Source organism: Cervus canadensis, chromosome 10, assembly GCF_019320065.1.
Source record: "Cervus canadensis isolate Bull #8, Minnesota chromosome 10, ASM1932006v1, whole genome shotgun sequence".
NCBI lineage: Eukaryota > Metazoa > Chordata > Mammalia > Artiodactyla > Cervidae > Cervus > Cervus canadensis.
This window is the reverse complement of record NC_057395.1, coordinates 41,406,568-41,427,489: the sequence shown is the minus strand read 5'-3', so window position 1 is coordinate 41,427,489 and position 20,922 is coordinate 41,406,568. Positions and strand designations below refer to the sequence as shown.

The window sequence follows — 20,922 nt, the reverse complement described above, 5'->3', positions numbered from 1 at the left end:
CAAATATTTGCTGAGTACCTGTTGCTTACAAGACATTTAGTGACTTCCATGGGGAATGGGGATCCAGCTGCTGTCCTGGGAACCAAGTAGAGCCTGCATCCTTTTGGCTTTTTAATTTTTTTTAAGCTTTTGACTATTAGCAGGAGCTCACTTTGGAGGTATGTTTTGCCTTTAATGCTTGGTTCCTCATAAAAGGGAGCTGGGTGATTTTATTTGTTAGGGAGACTTTGTAAGATTCTGAGTCCTACCCACCTAGATTCCTATCAATAGGTGTGGTGGGACCCCATCATCTGTTTTCTCCCCCGCAAGAATTCTGCTCCTTACAGAACGAGGGAGAAATTAGGAATTCTCAGTGGTTAAGACCCCTCACTTTCACTGCCAAGGGTGTGGATTTGATCCCTGGTTGGGATCTAAGATCTCACAAGCCATGCAGCACGGCACCCCCCCAAAAAAAAGGAATTCTTAGTAGCCTCCCTTCTGGACCATGTCAGACATGAAAAACACTGACTAGGTTCATTCAAACAAACATTGCTATCACAGATATCAGATGACATTATGTGATCAAAATTCTCTTTAAACGTTTTTTAATTTTTATTTATGTTTGGCTGTGCCAGGGAGGCTGCAGGATCTTAGTTACTTGACCAGGGATCAAACAAGCACCTCCTGCAGTGGAAGCACAGACTCTTAACCACTGGACCACCAGGGAAGTCCCCCAAATTCTGCCCAGAACACTAACTTAGGTAATGAAGAATAAATGAATAAATTCTGTCAGGGACAAGAATACGGTTCCCTGTGTGTCTCGGTATAATTTCCGTCTTCCACTTACAGAGCCCACCTCACCCTCCAGCAAGATGCGTGTCGGGTTGGACAGAGCATCTTTTCTATAAATAGGTCATGCTCACCAGCTTCTAGATCAACACGGGGTCCTGGGGGCCTGAAAATTGGAGTGTGGCTCTCAGGCGGGTGTGAAGTGGACAGGGGCTTGCTATTAGAGCTCCTCAAAGGACCTTTCTGACTTCAGAAAATAGTCTGGCGAAGAAAAGCTTTTGTCCGTAAATACTCGGGGACTGCATTCTGCTGCTACGATGGCAGAGGTTAGCACTTCTGATCAATATTCTTCAGAAAAGGCCGCCGGGCTAAGTGCAGGCAAAGGGCTGGATGCCTCCTTCCCTCCAAGAGGGCACAGCACACCCACAACAAAGCTCTTCCCTACCCCACCCCGCCCCCCGTACTTGGAACCAGCGAGGACGGCATGTGACTGGCATCGCCTCCCTCTCCCTTTAAAAAGCATCACCTTGTCTTGTCCTCCATGTTGATGGCTGATTATGGGACACTGGAAACAGCTCCCAGCATCACCTTCATGCAGGGAAATCTTGGCATCCTCATTTTCGGTATGGGGAAAAGGAAGGCCTGGCACTGTCCACTTGAAGGGGAAGGCAGGTGCCAGGAAGAAAATGCAAAGGCCACAACTGTGACCTCTTAGGACTTCCCTGGGGGTTCAGTGGTTAAGACCCCACATTTCCACTGCAGGGGGCATGAGTTCGATCTCTGGTCGGGGAACTCAGATTCCACATGTTGAGTGGTAAGGCCAAAAAAACAAACAGTGGCCTCTCTCTTTTTTTTTTTTTAATTTATTTTTTATTAGTTGGAGGCTAATTACTTCACAACATTTCAGTGGGTTTTGTCATACATTGATATGAATCAGCCATAGATTTACATGTATTCCCCATCCCGATCCCCCCTCCCACCTCCCTCTCCACCCGATTCCTCTGGGTCTTCCCAGTGCACCAGGCCCGAGCACTTGTCTCATGCATCCCACCTGGGCTGGGGATCTGTTTCACCATAGATAGTATACATGCTGTTCTTTTGAAATATCCCACCCTCACCTTCTCCCACAGAGTTCAAAAGTCTGTTCTGTATTTCTGTGTCTCTTTTTCTGTTTTGCATATAGGGTTATCGTTACCATCTTTCTAAATTCCATATATATGTGTTAGTATGCTGTAATGTTCTTTATCTTTCTGGCTTACTTCACTCTGTATAAGGGGCTCCAGTTTCATCTCTTAAGGAAGATTGATTACTGATCAGCACTGAGATTTTAATGAAATAGCCAAAGTATAGATTTGTAGTTTACACTGTGTGTTCTGTACTTTTTCCCTTCTAAAACTAATTATCTGCCCCCCACGTCAAACCCCTGATCAATAAACAGATTCTCTGCAGATTAATGCAAACTCATACAAAGACACGAGCTTTCCTTTTTTATAGAAATAGCATCCAACAACACACATCATTCAGTAACTTCCTAAGTTTTGAAACATGTCATGGGCACCCCTCCCTTAATTAATCCTTCTAATAGGTACGTATTATTCCATCATGTAGCCACACTTTATTCAACCATCTGAACATGCAGATGGTCTCCAATGTTTGTTATAACAAATGCACCAGTGGTCAACACCATCTCATCTTACAGATTGACATATAGCTTCTGCTTTTATTTCTGTAAGATAAATTCCCAAATGTGAAATTACCAATGCAGAGTATAGATATAATTTCTTTGTGAATTTTATAAAAGTCTTTTATCCTTAGCTTCCTGTTCATTTTCAGTGGAGCTCAATCTTTTCTCATGTTTCTTTATTAACTATAGATCTATATTTGTGAATTTTGTGCTTATCTCCTCTGTTAACCTGTTATGATCTTCATATTTTTCTTCTCAATTTTTATGTAATTAAGTTTATAGTGAAGCACACCTTTTCATAACTCTTAAGGTTCACTATTTTTTCAAGTTAAAAATGTAAAGTATGCCAAAAATTAAAGAAAGTAGATGTAATTTTAGCCCTAATAGACTATTAGAAATCTGTAATATCCACTTTGGAGGTCTATAAAAAAAAAGCAAAACTAAGACCAATGTCTTCCTATATTACCCATCTACTTAAGAAAAGGAAATCTTGGTGTTTTTTTTTTTTGTCTTTTTTTTTAACTGAAGTATAGTTGCTATGCCCACTCCAGTACTTTTGCCTGGAGAATCCCCATGAACAGAGAAGCCTGGTGGGCTACAGTCCATGGGGCTGCAAAGAGTCAGACACGACTGGGCAACTAAGCAAAGCACATAGCTGCTATCAGCATTATATGAGTTATAGGTGTACAGTATAGTGACTCACAGTTTTTAAAGGTGGCTCCACTTTTAAAGCCACTCCACATGTGGCTATTGTAAAATATTGGCTATGTTCCCCATTTTGTGGAACACATCCTTGTAGCTTATTTATTTATTGGGATATAATGTACACCTGAAACTAAAGGCCATTGTTAATCAATTATACCCCAATAAAAATTTTTAGAAAGGAAACATGGTTTTAAAGGCAGGCACACAGGTAAAAGGTAGAATTTCAGCCCCAATAAAGTGAAGCCTTCATTAACTGAAGACAGTGAAGGCCTCCGCTTGGCTTACACACCCAATATTTCCTTCCATGATGGTGCTCCAAGGAACTTCCTAACTTTGAAGGCATTTCTGAAAATCCTAATACATGCATCAAAATACACCATGAAACCACGTTTTATTGCAGGTGGAGAGGAACATGAGCCTGGGAGTCAGACAGCACTGCATTCAGTCTGCAGGCTCCTTGCTTGGCCTCCAGCCCTTGAGTCCCAACCTCTCTGAGTCTTTGCCTCACCTGTGAGTTAGGGTAACAGTACTGACCATGGTGGTTAGCCTTGAAGATGGCCCCAGGGGCCCATCACTCTGGTGCTCACACCTGGTGTGATCACTCCTGCATCGACTCAGAGAAAACCAGTGGGACCAAGAAAACACAGCACAAGTGATGGTGTGAGTCTCTAGGGTAAATCATAAAATATTGCAGCTTCCACCTTGGCCCCTTGAATGGCTTACTCTGGAGAAAGGCATAGTGAGATGAGGACACAGGGCAGTGCTGGGGAGATCGACAGCCGTGGGACTGAGCCATTCTGGAAATGAACTCTCCAGTCCAACGATCCCTCACTTGACTGCAGCCTCAGGTGACATCTAATGGTAACTTCATGAGGGATCCTAAGCCGGAACCACCCAGTCGGGCCACTTCTGAATTCCTGACCCACCAAAACAATGAAATATAATGAAGGATTATTGTTGTTCTAAGCCACTAGGCTTTGGGGTAGTTTGTTGTTCCACAGTTGTAGTCATTGGGACATGGACCCAGTGTTTGGAAGATGCTAAGGTACAGAAGGCATGTACATAGGACACATCCTGATGGTGTTTTAAATGGTTTAATGGGTGAGATGATGATAAACCCTGTTTCTCTGGGCCCTGACCACGTCACTTCATGGGAGGAGCACTGGGTCAGGAAGCCAGCCATCCCTCGGGTTCTGGTCTCTCTACATCTCAGGCAATGAGCCTTGTGATGTTGGGCAAGGCATTCAACATTCATAGGCATTTCCCTCATGTCCAGATTAATGAATTTGAATACCTTCCATACAGAGTTGATGTGGAGAACAAATAGAAAAAATCACATTCAAGCATCTAGAAACCAGACAATGCTCTAAAAACAAAAGGTGTATACCAGTTATCTGCTCAGTTCAGTTGCTCAGTTGTGTCAGACTCTTTTTGACCCTATGGACTGCAGCACACCAGGCCTCCCTGTCCATCAGCAACTCCCAGAGTTTACTCAAACTCATGGCCATTGAGTCGATGATGCCATCCAAACATCTCATCCTCTGTTGTCCCCTTCTCCTCCTGCCTTTGATCTTTCCTAGCATCAGGGTCTTTTCCAACGAGTCAGTTCTTCGCATCAGGTGGCCAAAGTATTGGAGTTTCAGTTATCTGCTACTAGGCAACAAATGCCCCCCAAACTTAGTGACTTAAAACAACCACCACTTTATTACTCTCTCATGGTTCTGGGGTGATGGGGTCCAGGTGGGGTCTCTCGTGCAGGTATTCCGAGTTGGTGGAGGGTCCAGAGTCAGGGATTACCTCCCTGTGCCTCTGGGGTTGATCCTGGCTGTTGGCTGGGATCTCATCTCAGGCCGTCAGCTGATCACCGATATGTGGCCTCTGTGTGCAGCTTGGGCTTCCCCACAGCATGGCATCTGCCAGTCCCAAGTGAGCCCTGGGGAGAAACTGCCTGCCTTTACCCCTCCTGGTCTCAGAAGTCACAGAGTCACCCCCACTGCACTTGATTCCAGGAAGCAGCCACAGAGGTTTCAAGGGATGGGCCCAGAGGCCACTTCTCAGTGGAAAGTGCATCAGAGAGTTTGAAGAAATAGCTTTAAAACCTATACCACCGGGTATGAAAAGAAAAGTTTAAACCAGTATTCTCTCCCATCCAGTGGATGGAGCTGATGGAGATCAAAGGACTTCAAATAACAATGATCATGAGCGAGTTCTCCCCAGCACTTGACCTGAATAACTCAATCTCCACTGCGGCGTGGGCGGTACTTGGCTGCAGATGGCCGGACGCACCCTGGCCAGCTGAAGGAAATAAATGATTTTCTCGGGGCTCTTGGCTACCCCTCCCCCAGACTGTGCCCGAGTGCTGCACGATCAGACTTTGGGGCTAAAAGAGCCACGAACAACACCCAAATCACCCTGCCAGCCAATTTCCACTGCAGCTCACACCAGGGCACTGGGCCTTCCCCGAGGCCACCCCCAGGAGATAAGGATCAAGGCAGGGGCCTGCTGGTGGGAGTGGACTCTGAGTCTCAGATTCCGGGTTGGAACTGCCCCCCCACTCCCAGCTCCACTTTCCCCAACCTGGACATCACCCTTGCTTGAGTCTGAGCAGGGATGCCCAGCGGCCTGGGCTCTGAGATTTCTCCTTCTCACACTCTTGCCAGTTGCCATGGTTCTCGGCTGGCCTGTTAACTCGCCTGCAGGTGTGGAACAATAAGTGGTTTCCACAGCCAAGTGCTTTGAGAGCCAGAGTGGAGGCAGAGAACTGACAGAAGGTGGCGGGGACGTGCCGGCGCTGGGTGATGTCTTCGATGCGGTGCTGCTTCAAGCTTCATCTTTCACAAGGAGCTCGTCCGTTTCCCCTCTTACCGTCTGCACCTGGAGCACGTGAAAGCAAAGCGAAAATGGTTCAGAATCTGTGAATTCGGTGCGGCCATCATGCCAACGTGAGAGCCTTTATTACAGGGCTGCATTAGCCTGTTTCTCAGGAATATCGGTTATTGGAGTTTGGAGGTTGGGCAGTGTAGAACGAATAAGTTTTCTCCAGTGGAGGAGATAGGAGATGACATGAAATGATGACATACTTGGCTCCTCTCTCTCTGGCTCACCCGGGTGGAATTTTCAGGCTGTTCTTTTGGGGTCAAATTGGCAGAACACATCAGTTGTTTTCACGATTTGGGATTAGAAGCGTGTTATTTCCTTCTGCTGTCACATCACGCTCCATGACAAGGTCCCCTCGACAAGGGGACGCAGCCAAGACTCTGCATTTTACTCTCCATTTGAATTCTCCCATACAGACACATCTGCCCACTCCCAACAGTTTAATCTCTATGAACCAATGACTTTCTTGCTCTCAGCTAAATTTCCCCACTTCCTGGTCATGCCACCTCTTTGGGCTCTTCAGTTTCCCATCAATACAACCTCACAGAGTTATGTGAGAAATCAGTGAGGAAGTCATATCAGTAATAAGGGTTCAATGAATTTTCCCTGGTAGTATTATTGCAAACAAATTAGTCCATCATTAGTCAGAGTTAGTAGTCTCTGGTTAAAACTTCAAGCCATCAAGTCTTCCCAGGCCAAACTTCCTGCCGGCAGCAACAACTGATAACACTGTCTGTGCGATGGAGACCCCAAATTCCACCGGCACACGTTAAACACAAGCAGGCCCACAGCCTCACCCCAACCCCCACCTCCTGGGGATCTTGTGCAAATGCAGATTATGATCTGGCAGGTCTACAGTGGAGCCTGCAACTCTGCATTTCTACGCAGCTCCCAGGGATGCAGGTGGTACAGGTCGGTGGCCTACACTTTGAGTGACAAGGCTCTGAAAAATATATTCTAGGACAGTACAAGTTCTCCACTGTCGTCGTAATTGATACACGTATGACACTGTGTTGGAAGTCTCACCTAGAAAAAAATTTCAAGATGTTGGGAAGTTCTTTTCTTGATTTTTTTTTTAATTTAAGTATAGCTGATTTACAGTGTTAATTTCCACTGTACAGCAAAGTGAGTCAGTTATACATATATATACATTTTTTTATAATATTCTTTTCCATTGTGGTTTATCATAGGATATTTAATATAAGCGTATACATGTGCTAAGTTGCTTCAGTTGTGTCCGACTCTTTGCAACCCTATGTACTGTAGCCTGCCAGACTCCTCTGTCCTTGGGATTTTCCAGGCAAGAATACTGTAGTGGGTTGCCATTTTCTACTGTTGGGGATCTTCCTGACCCAGGGATTGAACCTGCGTCTCTTATGTCTCCTCATTGGCAGGTGGGTTCTTTACCACCAGCACCACCTGGGGAGCCCATTTAACATAGATCCCTGTGCTATATACAGTAGGATCTTTGTTTATGCATCCTATATGTAAAAGCCTACATCTGCTAATCTCAACCTCCCACTCCACCCTTCCCCCAGTCCCCTCCCTCTTGGCAAGCACAAGTCTGTTCCCTATGTCCATGAGCCTGTTTCTGTTTCCTACATTGGTTCATTTGTGTCATATTTTAGATCCTCCATATAAGTGATGTCATATGATATTTGTCTTTCTCTTTATGGCTTATTTCACTTAGTATGATAATCTCTGGGTCTATCCATGTTGCTGCAAATGGCATTGTTTTGTCCTTTCTAATGGCTGAGTAATATCCCATTGCATTGCTGTATATGTACCACATCTTTATCCATTCATCTGTCGATGGACATCTAGGTTGTCTTCATGTCCTAGCTCTTGTGAGTGGTGCTGCTGTGAATATAGGGGTGCATGTATCTTTTCAAATTACAGTTTTTTTCCCAAATATATGCCCAGGAGTGGGATTGCTGGATCTTATGGTAAATTTATTTTTAGTTTTCTGAGGAACTGCCATACTGTTTTCCACAAGTCACATTTTAGGTTGGAAACTTCTAATCAAAGCTGACTTCTTCCTGCAGGACATTGATCTACATGCCCCCAATTGCTCAAATATTTGTACAATTAAGTGAGGTCAGTAATTGTCAGAAAGGTCCTTGTTGCTTTGAATTCACATTATTTTAAAACTGATCAATGCTGAATTAAAATTATCTTCTTTAATTAAGTTGTGAAGCTAATAGTTACCAGAAGTCCACAGATGGTTAGGTTGAACTATGCAAACTTGTTGATAATAAACTTTTCATTTTACCGATAAAAACAGCAATCTATTTACGATTCAACTGAAAGGTTGTGATTTCACTTGGTAAATGGCAGCCACTGATGCAGTGAAGAAAAGTATTTTCTGAGTTCCCTTCAATATCAATTATCACATTTTTTTCAATGTTTTCTCTTTTTTTAAAATAATTTTATTTATTTATTTATTTATTTTTGGCTGTGATGGGTTTGTTACCATGAGGGTTTTCCTCTAATTGCCACAATCAGGGACTACTCTAGTTGCAATGGGAGGGCTTCTCATTGCAGTGGCTTCTCTTGTTGCAGAGCACAGGTGCTGGGGCTTGTGGGCTTCACTAGTTGAGGCATGTAGGCTTAGTAGTTGAGGCTCCCGGGTTCTAGAACACAGGCTCAATAGTTGTGGCATATGGGCTTAGTTGCTCTGAGGCATGTGGGATCTTCCCAGATCAGAGCTTGAACTTGTATCTCCTGTACTGGCAGGTGGATTCTTTACCTCTGAGCCACCAGAAAATCCCTCAATTATCACATTTTGAAAATACAAAGTTCATGCTTTTCTCTGTGGTTAACAGAGCAAAAAGTTTTTTTGGATACAAATCTGAAATCTTAGTCACGTAGATGTTGTATTAAAATGATTTAAAATTGTAATTTATCTGGTAATTTATCAAGATGGGGCTTCCCAGGTGGCCCTAGCGGCAAAGAACCCACCTGCCAATGCAGGAGACAGAAGGGGCCTGGTTTCAATTCCTGGGTTGGGAAGATCCCCCAGAGAAGTGGCAACCCACTCCAGCATTCTTGCCTGGAGAATCCCATGGACAGAGGAGCCTGCTGGGCTACAGTCCATGGGGTCGCAAAAGAGTTGGACACGACTGAGTGAGCATGCACACATGAGTTATCAAGATATTCATGTGAAAACCTTCAAGAAGATATCAAGGAAAATAATACTGTTCAAAGAATCAACAAAGGTCTTCTATTCAAGAGATGAGTGAAGAGAGCGTGTTCCTTTGTGGTATAAAATATTTTATCCGTTCTGACATGATTCTGTTCAGGTTTGGACACCCTGAGATGGTGATTCGTCCATCTTCTTTTATCCCTGGCAGTCCTCAATTACATCATTTTCATGTACCTTGCTCCTATCAGTTTCTGCCCATCCTCTAATAATGACCTCTTTGTAGCTGTCTTCTAGAAGACTCATCTTACATAATAGAGTAGGACAGACAGAAGTAGAAGGGGACCTCTATCCATCGGTGTTACAAGCTTTTCAACGACACATGTTTAAGTCCAAGTTCCCCCATGCTTTTCTGTTCTTTGTGCTCAGGGGAAATTCTAGCCTAATTTTTTTTCTCATGTAGAAAGAGCCTCCTGTGAAGCCTTCCATGCCTGAACACCTCTGCCTCCTATCAGATCCCAAAGACAAGAGCCTCTTGGCTCACTTTGTACATCCTGTCACTTTCAGGGGTGACCGTCACCTGGTAGGGGTGTTTGAGAAGGACCATTGCATCGGGGCTCTGATCCTGGACAACAGAAATGGAGCAGCTGTTGCCTTTGACTACTAAGACCTTCTTTGATGAGTGAGGGAGAAGAGGAGTGGATTCAGGCTGAGGTTCCCATTATTACTGTTTCCCTGGAGCAGTGCTCAGTCTACTGGTTCAAGCCAAGTGGAGGGAAGACAGAACACCTGGGTTCTGGATGGAGAGAAGGAAGTATAGGTGATTCAGGAATGCAAATGGTATGGGTGAGCTTTTTATAAATGTTTCTGGCACTGCACAGTGTGTGCATGACATAGGTGAAACACTGTTTGTCAGTGATCATGCCCTTGCAGACTTCCCTGGTGGTTAAGAATCCACCTTGCGATGCAGGGGACTTGGGTTGGATCCCTTGTTGGGGAACTAAGATCGCACGTACGGAAGAGCAACTAAGCCCATGAACTGCAACTGCTGAACCCTCATGCTCCAGAGCCCTGGTGCCACAACAAAAGATCCCACGTTCCAAAACTAAGACCCAAGGCAGCCAAATAAAAAATAATCGAGCCCTTGAATGTGCTCTGACTGGCAGTTAACACTCTATATGTATCATTTCAAAATGGAGAATATTCTAAGACCAGCTTGTCCCAGCAGTGTGGGCTTTTGTGAAGAGCTAAAGAAAAAGCATCAGTATTGATGCTGTGTGTGGAAATGCCACCAGGAAGACCACACAGTCTAGAAATCTTCAAACAAGATGAATATGAACACGTTTACTCTTACAACCCATCTGCTCACCATATATGCTGCCAGAGGAAGCCAGGCTGCACTCAACATTCCACTCTCCAGATGCAACAGAACAAGCCCACAATAAAAGTGCCTGGTAGACAATGATGACATATGGGGTTTAAGAGATGAAGGAGTGTGTATTTGGGTCAGTGAAAATATGGTAACTGACTTTGAATCAGATGCACAAAAATGTGCTGTGATTCTAAGAAGCGTATCAGGCCTTAATGATGCCCCCAAACTATCTAGGAGTGGTCGACATGGAAGCCGAGGCATGCCTCTAACCCAGTCCTGAGAAATCAGTTCCTCTTCACCAGGAAAGTCCAAAATACCTCCCACTGGGCTCTGTCACTCCCGAGACCCAGTCTCATTCATCGTAATTTCCCCCACAATTCCTCCTAACTGTCCAGAGAAACAGGACATGTTTGTCTTCACAAAATCCTCTTGACTGGAAAATTGCCTTGATGACACCAAAGCCTGTAGCTGGTTGTTTGTACAAGACAAGGAGATGCTGATGAATCTGTTGGAGATTAGTTGTTTCCTTAGCAACCTCAGAGGGAGGCAGGAGTTCCCTGTTTCTCCTGGTGAGAGAAAGATGTCCCCTTCCTAGAAATCCCTGGGCAGGTAGGTGCTCTCTTCTCTGGCCCCTTCCTTCTGTGGACTGAAGGTATCTGGCCTCACCAGGGAGCCTTGATTGACCAACGTGTGAGCAAATGGGAGGAAGCACCAGGACTAGGATCAGGCCTTCAGAGGATGGCCTTATCCTCTAGGTATCTGGGACTAGTTCTTTCTCCTAGGGCCACAAGGCAGGGACATTCTTGGGAACCCGTGACCAGGCCTCACATCTGAACTGCTCTCTGTGATGCTGACCGGCCTGACAGAGCCAGTCGCCATGTTACATCACTCATGTTACAATGAGTATTTCAGCCTTTCCCCATGAGTATGAGTCATTTGATGTTGCAAGTTGGTCATAAAATCACACTAAGTTCCTTCACTGGGGCTTCCCAGGTGGCGCTGGTGGTGAAGAACTGCCTGTTAATGCAGGAGATGCAAGAGACGTGGATTTGATCCCTGGGTTGGAAAGATTCCCTGAAATAGCACCCCACTCCAGTATTCTTGCCTGGAGAATCCAATGGATAGAGGAACCTGGCGGGCTACAGTCCATGGGGCCACAAAGAGTTGGACACAACTGAGCAAGTTTCTTCACTATGTGAGATATTTATAATTTGAAGATGCATTTGTCTGCTCACTCTCTCTCCCCCGTGAGATCCTCAGGCTCTTCCTTTCAGGTTATATTGCCACAACATGATTTGGATGTTTCCAGAATATAGGATCAGAATCCTAAGTGTCTTTGGACCACCATATTGTACTCCAAGCCCTGGTACCACCTTGGGAGTTAAATGGAACCAACATCCTAGTGAGGTGCTGCTCAGCTGATCATCTTGCTATAGAGTGTTCTGCCACCTTTCAGGTCTCTCTCTACAACTTGGTTTCCTGATTGGTCCTCTCTAAACCCCGCAGCGTGGGCTTTTAACAGGCAAACACACAACTTTCTCTAGCCTAGCCACTAAAAGACTGTAACTTAACCTAGCCTGAAACAGGCTACCTGGGTGGTGCGTGCACACACACACACACACACACTGTGTATGTAGGTGACCGTCTAAGTGGCCCCATACACTAGGGTCAATTTGCCAGAAAATCTTTTCCATAAGACGAAACATCCTTTTTGCAGAAAGATAGCAAGTTTGGGTCAAAGCCTGCCTACCACAGGCCAGTGGATTCATAACTAGTCCTAAGGTCACAAGAAACACTCCCCGGGCAGAGCTTTTCTCCCTCCTGCTCCCCCTAGGGCCCTTCCTGGCCTTCACCTTTCAGCCCACAATGTCCTCCCTAGTATCTCACTGGGTCTCCCAAAGTCCATTCCCTCCAGTTTAGATATGCGGACACGGGCCTGTTCGGTTCCCTGGAGCCCAAGCTGCTTCATGACCTTTTGCATCCACAAGATATTGGGTGGGTGAGGAATTCCTAGGATGTTATAGAGGACTGTCAAAAGATTCTCCTGCTTTCTGTGTCTCAAAGACGTGGTGGACAGCTGTGGAATGAAGTCCAAGGGGATGGAGGGGTGGCGGGTTGGGAGTAGGGGCTACCCCAGAGAGCCTGCAGCAAAACAATGGTGGATCACAGAGGAGGCCTGGCCAGCCACCTCTGGGCACAGACACTCTAGGCCACAGGTGCCCGGTGACTGTGGGTGCCGGCCCAACCGTGCCCCCAGGTGTCCGCAGGGCACCCCACTATACCCCTAGGCGCCACTGAGGGCCCAGAGTCCACCCGGCCTCCAGTCTTGTTCTGCTCTGCGCTGTGACGCTGTCACAGGGCGCAGCTGTGGAGCCTCTGGCCTGGCTCCACGCACTTCCAAGTTACCCTGGAGCAGCTGCCTCCGTGAGTGCTACCCCAGAGTGAAGCCAGAGGGCCTGGGCATCACCTTCAGGCCCTGGCGCTACAGGGGAGGAACAGCGCCCCCAGCGGCGGCCCGCCTCCTAACCGCCGGCCCCCCGCCCGCCTCCCCAGGCTGAACTGTCTTGAGTTCCTTCGCAGCCGGTTTCCACTGGTGGGCGTCCAGGTTGGAGCAGTCTTCCACACAGAGGATGCCCTCCTGATCCTTTGCACACTTATAAGGAAGGTGGGTGCATTTCCACTTGGCATTTTATAATAGGAGCCCTTGGGAACTTATTATCCAGGGAGGAATGAAGAGACAGACAATCTGATTTCCTGCCTGCGGAACATTCTACTAACTCACGTTGCATTACTGTGAAACAAAGTGACCACGGTTTTCTCTCTGCGCTGTTTAGTCAACTTCATTGTACTCCCTTCAGTATGCGATTTCACACAATATCTTACAGAGATGAAATTCACTATGCGATTTCCTAGCTTATTTCGAGGAGATGAAATTTTGGTTTCTGTTTGAGAAAAGGTCTCCTTGGTCAGTCAAAATGAATATCCACAGGGGATAAAGGAACATATTTTCAAACCACCAAATCATATTTTTCTGAAGATGGGCCTTAGGGTTTATGCTTTTATGATTATGGACAAGAAAACGAAGCCAAACACAGATGCCAAGATGTCATACCTGCAGGCCAACCACCAGGTTTTTAAGGAAAATTTGTATTGGCATGGAATGTACACTGACCCTCAGGAGGCTGGGTCTTTCATTGTGAGGTGTAAATTCAGAGGGAACATTTAAAAAATCTCATATTGTTGCTTCGAGGGAGCAATTATCAGGCCACAAATTTGAAGGTTTCTTTGTTTCATTCCAAGTTTTCAGGAGGTTATTAACACAGCTTTGTCCCTATGCTTTCATGTTGGGCTGCACAGAGCTTTGGTCTTCCAGTATTTTCCAAACTGGTAAATAATAAAAAAATAATAAAAAGAGGGGCAGTTTGTCCCCGAGGCAACTTACCTGTGCTGGCTGCTCCTCCATTGTCCCTGAGTCTGTTTCAAGACTCTCACAAAGAGGGTCCTGAGAGTGAAACTTTCAGTAAACCTCGCCCCACAAAAAACTTTAGGCTCAAAATCTGAAAATCATCTCTTTCGTCACATTTTCCTTCCAAGTTTCTCACGTGTTGCCCTTCCCACCATCATGCCAGCTACACCTTTTGGAAATGCGGCTTCAACCGTATGGATTTCTAAAATCCCTTTGAGGGGCAAAACCTTAAGATTTAGTGGGCCACAGAGAATACACAACTGTGATGGTTAGCACAGCTCCATAATTGAGCGTTTCAAAGGTGGAGAAAAACAACTCCAAATATTCACTGGTGAACGTCAGGATTGTTCTTCGAAGAGCTTTGTGACACATCACGGAAAACACTGTAATTACCGTTATTAAATTTAATACCTCAAACAGATGCTGCTCCAGTTTTTACCCCCCAAAATGGATTGCTCACCTGATTGGAAAATTATTTCTGAGTCCTTACTTTAAACTCAGTTGCTTAACTTCTGGTACACCCAAACAGGAGTTGGTCTGTGTCCCTTACTTTGGAAATCTAACCATAAAATCATTCCTACTTTCTCCTGGTTGATACTTAAGGATAAAAAATTACCCATCTTTACTTAAGGAATTACTGTTACACTGAGCCCCAAACTGTCAGGAAATGAGGATCTGATAAATTAAGGTGGTGTTCTAATATCCCCCTTGGTTAAAAGGATAGATTCTTGTGGACATTTATCTAGATTTCTCTGAAAAAGCATTGCACAGCCTCCCTTCTACCTTCCAGTACATTCCTAAGGACCCCTAAAAAGCCTCTGGCTCCAGTCTGTTTTGAGCCTACACCCCTGAACTGCCAGAAGGGCAGAATTCAGCAGTTCAGGTTCAGCTCTAAAAACCCACAATTCCAGTGATGGTGGTGGGATTTTTTTCTTAATAAACAACAGGCATACATTGAAGAAATCATTGGAAGCTGTTTTAAATCCTTGTTGAAATCACATGATGCAGAAATAAGTCCACCTTACTTTGACTTTGAAAATATTTTATTTGAATAGTAAATAGTTATACAGTTGAAACAGTTCTATTGAAGCTTTCTATAAATAGCTAACAATTAAGAAAATAATGTATGTAGAAAAGAGATTGCATTTAAAAGTAAGAGCTGTCGGTTGTAGGAGGGCCCCAGGGGGGAGGGGCTCCAAGCAGAATAAAATGGTATGTTGTCTGTAATTCGCTCAGATAGGTATAAAAGTTAAAACTTTTAACAGATCCCTTTAGAAAAAGGCTCTCTTCTAAAATGCACAGTGAAATGTCAAGAGTGGTGGGGGGAGGGGGGAAGCGCACCAAAAAATATGCAATCAAATAATATCATAATCTTCATAATTAATATAAATAAATAAAGAATAAATAACAATTACTCATAAATCAACATATACATTTAGAGGGAACTCATATAGTCCTACCTCAACAAAGATGATCAAACTGAAAAGACTTATGTGAAATACTGAGGCAGTTTCTACAGCATCTTCTGAAAATTCCCATCCCTCCCTCCTAAAAACAATCCCAAACAGACAACGTTCAAGGCATTTGTGGCTAGACTAAAGAAAACTCTTTTTTTTTTTTAAGCAATTTGATTTGTTCACATACAAAAAGGTAAAGCCAGACTCCAGCAGTTCACAAGCCATAATAAAGCTAATCATGTGGGGAGTTCAATTTACAGCCTGTGAAATATAAAGGCATTTATTCCTCAAGATTCACCCAAAACAACCCGTAGGCTACATACATAGAGAGCAGAGATTGGTAGGCGAGAGCAAACCGCATTTCTAGACCATGAACACAGCGAATACTAGCAAGAAAAACATCTCCCCTCCAAGGGGAAGCTTCCAACCACGAGACAAACGCGTACAGCTTTTCTCCCTTGTACAAAAAGAGATTGGCTCCTGTTGCGCCAAGGGGGCGGGGGGGGGAGAAGGGGACACAACGCAAAAGGGGGGGGGGGTGTCCAAAAGGAGTCACAACGAGAGGATGGGGTTACCGTCACGCCACACCGAGAGAAGCGGAGACCACACTTTCACCGGGGATGGGCGCCCCCGGCACGGGCGCAGGGTCGGAGCGCGCTCTCTCCGTGGGTCTCCGAGCGAAGGCACGGTTCGGGGGGCCGGGGTGGGGGGCGCGCTCTAGCAGGCCGGACGCACGGGCACCTGCAGGAGGATCACCTGTCTGTTCTCGGACGGATGGCACTTGTTGATGTGCCTCGTGAGGCCGGGCGAGCTGTAGAAGGTGGCCGGGCAGTACTTGCAGGGGAACACCTGGGCGGCGTGCAGCAGGCGCAGGTGGCGCTCCTGGGCGCCCTTGCTGGGGAACGTCTCCCCGCACACCGGGCACAGGTGGCACTCGGCGGACGCACTCAGGCCCAGCACGCCGGCCGCCTCGCCGTCGCCGGCCGCCTCCTGGGGCACCTTTTCGTCGGGCCCGGGGTACAAGGCCAGTAGGTCCTCTGCCGGGGGCGCCGGCGGCGGCGCGCCCTTGGCCTGCAGCGCCTGGTGGTGCGCCAGCAGGTGCTTGCGCAGATAGGCCTGGCGGCGGAACTTCTTGGCGCAGTGGTGGCACTCGTAGAGCCCGTCCTCGGAGCCCGATTCGGACACGCCGCCCGGGCTCGGCGTGTCGCGGTCGCTGCTACCGCCGCCCGTCGCCTCCCGCGCCTCAGCCCGGGCAGGGGTTTCGGGCTCGCACGCGCGGGAGGCGGCGGGCGCAGGCCGCGGTTTGTGCCAGCGGCGATGCGAGGCCAGGTTGGCCGGGCAGCTGAAGACCTTGGCGCACTCGGGGCAGCGGTACTCCACGCGCACGATGCGCGAGCACTTGTGCTGCGCCAGCGCGAAGGGGTCGGCGTACTCCTCTTTGCAGAGCTGGCAGATGAACTCGCCCAGCGGCCGCGCCGCACCCCCCGCGCGGCCTCGCGGCGCCTCCACAGGACCCTCCTTGATCTTGAGCCCCAGCACGGGCGACGTGGTCACCTCGTCCTCGAAGTGCAGCTTGCGGATGGCTTTGGGCTTCTTGGAACCCGGGGCCTTGGCTACCTTGGCGGGCGGCTCTGCGGCCGCGGCGGCCGCGGCGGCGGGGGGCGAAGGCCGCTTGCCCGGGGGCCTCAAGCCGGCGGCGGGGGGCAGTGGGGGACCAGGCCCCGGGCCGCGGGCCGCCTCGGCCCCCGCCGAAAAAGCCGTGCCCATCTTGAGCTCGGCGGGCGCGAAGAGCAGCGGGTCTCCGCTGCAGGTGCCACCGCCTCCGGCGCCGTTGGCCCCTCCGCCGCCGCCGCCGCCGCCCACGAGCAGCGCGGCGGGCGTGGGGAAGGACTCGGCCGAGACGGGCGAGCCGAGGTTGAAGCTGCGCTCGAAGTACTTGTGCTTCTCGTGCTCGCGGCTCACGGGCCGCGTGGGGCTGTAGAGCGGCGCCGGGTGCGCGGCCTCGGGGTTGCCGAAGTGCGCGGCCCGCAGCCCTGGCGGAGGTGGCGGCGGGCCCGGCGCGCAGGCGAGCGCGGCGGCGAGCGCCGCATGGGCGCGCTCGGTCGGCGGTGGCGGCTGCAGCGGGCCCTGCCCGGGGCCGGGCGCCGGGGGCGAGGCGCGGGCGCCCCCGCAGCCCGGCGACAGCAGCAGCGCGCGATCGCCGTCCTCGCCACCGCGGATCCGGTAGGACACCGGCGTGGACTTCTTGCTGCGCTTCACCAGGAAGCCGCGGGGCATGTTGGCGCGGCGCGAGGGTGAGGGCGAGAGGCTGGCTCGGTCCCACCTCCGCGCTTGGCCCCGGCGGCCCTCAATGTCCCCGGCGCATGGTCCGGGCGCGGCGGCGGCGGGACTCGCGTGGCGCCGGCGGCAGCTCGGCCCGCCTCTGCGCCCTGCACGCGCGCCCCTGTCCCCGGGCCCGGGAGCCGCTCCCTTTTAACTGGGGGAGGGGGCCATTGTTCTCGCCTCCCGCTTCCCCCGGAGCCAATCAGCGCGTCCGCAGCTCCTCCACCCGGTTGGGTGGGAGGGCGACGCGGCGGCCAAAAGGGGCCCGGGACTCGGGGGTCGCCCGGTAGGTGCGGCAGATGTACCTGAGGGCGCGAGGCCCCCGCGCGCGCCTCTCGGCCGCCCCGCCCGGCGCCGCCGCCCCGCCCGGCCCCGGCACACGCCCGGCCCCGCCTCCCTTCACGGTCTGCTGCTCCTCTATGCGGAGGCGCACGTGCCTGGGCTTTGTGTCTCTCCTCCGGGGGGCTCGGAGCCGCCAAATGGGCCCGTCCATCAGCACGACAATGCTCGCCCCCCCCCCTCCCGCGCGGGGATTACCCGCGGGTCGCGAGCAAAATAGCAACAAAGGAGAAGAATGGCCCCAAATATGTCAGGAGGGTTCAATCCGCGAGCCGGAGCGGAGGGGGAAGTTGTGCGCGCTGATTGGGTAGGGGCGGCGGTGGGCAGGGGAGGGGGAGATCCGAGCGCGGCTGCTGGGGCGGGAGAGGGCTTGGGGGAGGCGCTGGAACTCCTCCTGGTATTGGGAAATAATCGGGAATCGAAAATAGCTGCCAAGCAGGAGTCGCCCAGAACCCCGCCCGGGCCTGGGACTGAGGGGCCGCGGGGACCCAGGATCTAAGCGGAAACGGGACCCTGGAGTTTCAAGTTTGGGTGGAGGGTCTGGCCTGCTAGCTGCAGCCGAGGGCGATGTCCGCAGCCGCCACGCGCCCGAGGGCCTCAGGAAGGTTTCTCTCGAGTTTGAGAAACAGTTGGCACTGCACTTCTTCAATCGCCTGCAGACACAGCGCTGGATGGGGGAAGGAGCAGGCTGGGTTCCAAAAAAACCTTGAATTTCTGAACTTTTTGGTTGTTGTTGTTTAAGCTCCCGGAGGCTCCGGGATTGGCATCGTTGGAACGGTCTGGTCCAGGCCATTCGGAACCTCCGCGTCGCCCAGGGCTGGGGTGATTCGAGTGGCGTTGGCCAAAGCCCGAAACGCGCGGCCAGCCGCGTGCGCCCTAGTGAAGTTGGTTTCCGCTCTTCTTGCGCGGCCTCATGCATTTTCATTCGGAGCGGGCATTTTGTCTGCTGGTTGACATCAGATGCTAAATCAAGGGCTCCAATCAAGGCGCAGCGGAATAAAGGGGCCGCCTGTCTGGGCGCGGGGCCCCCCGGAGCCGTGCCCCCTTCACCTTTGTGAAGGAAATTAACCTCCCGCTATTGAGCGCCGGTCTCGGCCAATCTGGACTCAAAAGAGGCGCGTGCTGCCGGCCGGGGGGGAGAGGGGGGCAATCTGTCCTCTGAGGCAGGCTGTGGCCTCGGAGAGGACCGACCGCCTCCCCCCCAGCCCCCCGCCCACCCTTCCAACCGCGCCACCAGGAAAAAACAACAGTGAAAATCTACCCCCACCCCCACCACGCCGTTTGGACCCAAACCGGGCCCTTTCCCTCCAAGCTCTTCCCAGCCCCAGCCCTACCCCAGCCCCAAGGAAACACAAAAGCAGAATCTCCGGGAGTGGAGGGGTCAGAACCCCAAGAGTGGGTAGTGGCCCTGATCGCCCATCACTAGGAAACAAATTGCCAAGCCACATAAAATGTCATATGTTGTGAAGAAAATGTCACTTTATTGAAAGAAAAGGAAATGGGCACTTTTCTGCAAAGCTCTGTACACTCAGATTTTGCTGAATTTTGCTTATGTTTGATTCCACTGAAGGTATTTAATTGTTTTGGATTTTCCCTCTGAAAATACCCTGGCGTGGAAATGAAAGGTTTTTTTTTTCTTTTTCTTTGAGTCCACATGAGTAATAAGTTGTAATGGAGACAGTTGTTAGAGTTAGTTAATCAAGGGGTTAATCAAGTTGATTAATCAAGGGGAAAATATTTGGTGATTTTCTGTTTGTGATTTAAAAAAAAACTCATACACTGAAAATAGACTATAATGCAATATATTTTGAAAGCTTTCACCCTCATTTTAAAAAATGCTAACTAGGATGAAAGTAGTCTTGAAAAAAGTTAGAAATTCTAAAATGACTTTATTTAAAATATATGTGTGTTTCAGTCTAAAAGTAACTGATGTTATTTCTTTGCTCTTTTGAGTGCTGATTAATACTGCTGATGAAATTAGAAGTGGGAAGGGGATTCCGGGACAGCTCTGGCCAATTTTATTTTCTAATCACGAATCCCATCTGGATTGTCCAATAATAGGGGGGGGAGAGGGGGTGGCCTGCCCGCCGGCATCCCCTACTGACGGCCGGGTATTTGGTTTTGCATGTGTAACACTCTTTTCATTCAACAGATAACAGGGAGAGTTAGTCACCTTGCGAATCCTTTAAAAAATGACAACACCCATAATTGTGAAGAGGGCGGGGGTGTGCGTGTGTGCAAAAACAAAACAAAACCCCTGTCTGAATGCAGCGAATTCAACAGGGCTCTGAATTAAGCTAAGAGAATCTATTGAACACTATTGAAATACCGAGATTCAATGGATCCGTTTCTTTTTCTTTATTTGTGGTTTCTAGTCTTGCCAGAGAAAATGAAATCTGCTTTCAGACAGGTATAGTCAAAACAAATGTAAACTTGAAAGGTCCGAGTATTAGAAACTAATTTCACAACCCAGGGCTGAGAAAGAACTAGGTTTCTCTTAGGGCACACACCAGCACCGTCCAAGGACATGCACCTCGCACCCGGTCTTGGGTTTCCGTCCTCTTCTGCGTGATTTTATTTCTCAGAATCTGCGCGCCCGCGGGCAGGTGGCCAGTGAGTCGAGATATTTGCCTTCCTTTTGGAAGAGGAAAGCGCCACCACGCTGCGCTGAAGCGGCGGGCCTCTGCTCACTGCGATTCCGGATAGGGGCCGCGTGGAGCTGAGTTGGGGACCCCTGAGCGCTGACCTGCCCCTTCCAGGGGAGTTCCACGGGGGAAGGCAAGAAGAGGG

General features: G+C 49.1%; 1 protein-coding gene across 1 annotated transcript; it reads right to left on the bottom strand.

Annotated features, from left to right (window-relative positions):
• Nucleotides 1-15,039: 15,039 nt before the first annotated feature.
• Nucleotides 15,040-17,960, bottom strand: INSM1 (INSM transcriptional repressor 1). The gene has a single exon (XM_043479677.1). It carries the CDS (start codon nt 17,746-17,748, stop codon nt 16,189-16,191), a length of 1,560 nt encoding a protein of 519 aa, XP_043335612.1. The 5' UTR covers nt 17,749-17,960; the 3' UTR covers nt 15,040-16,188.
• Between the last annotated feature and the right edge of the window lie 2,962 nt (nt 17,961-20,922).

Coding starts and splice junctions, on each gene's coding strand:
- INSM1 (XM_043479677.1), bottom strand. CDS start 17,748: ATGCCCCGCGGCTTCCTGGTGAAGCGCAGCAAGAAGTCCACGCCGGTG.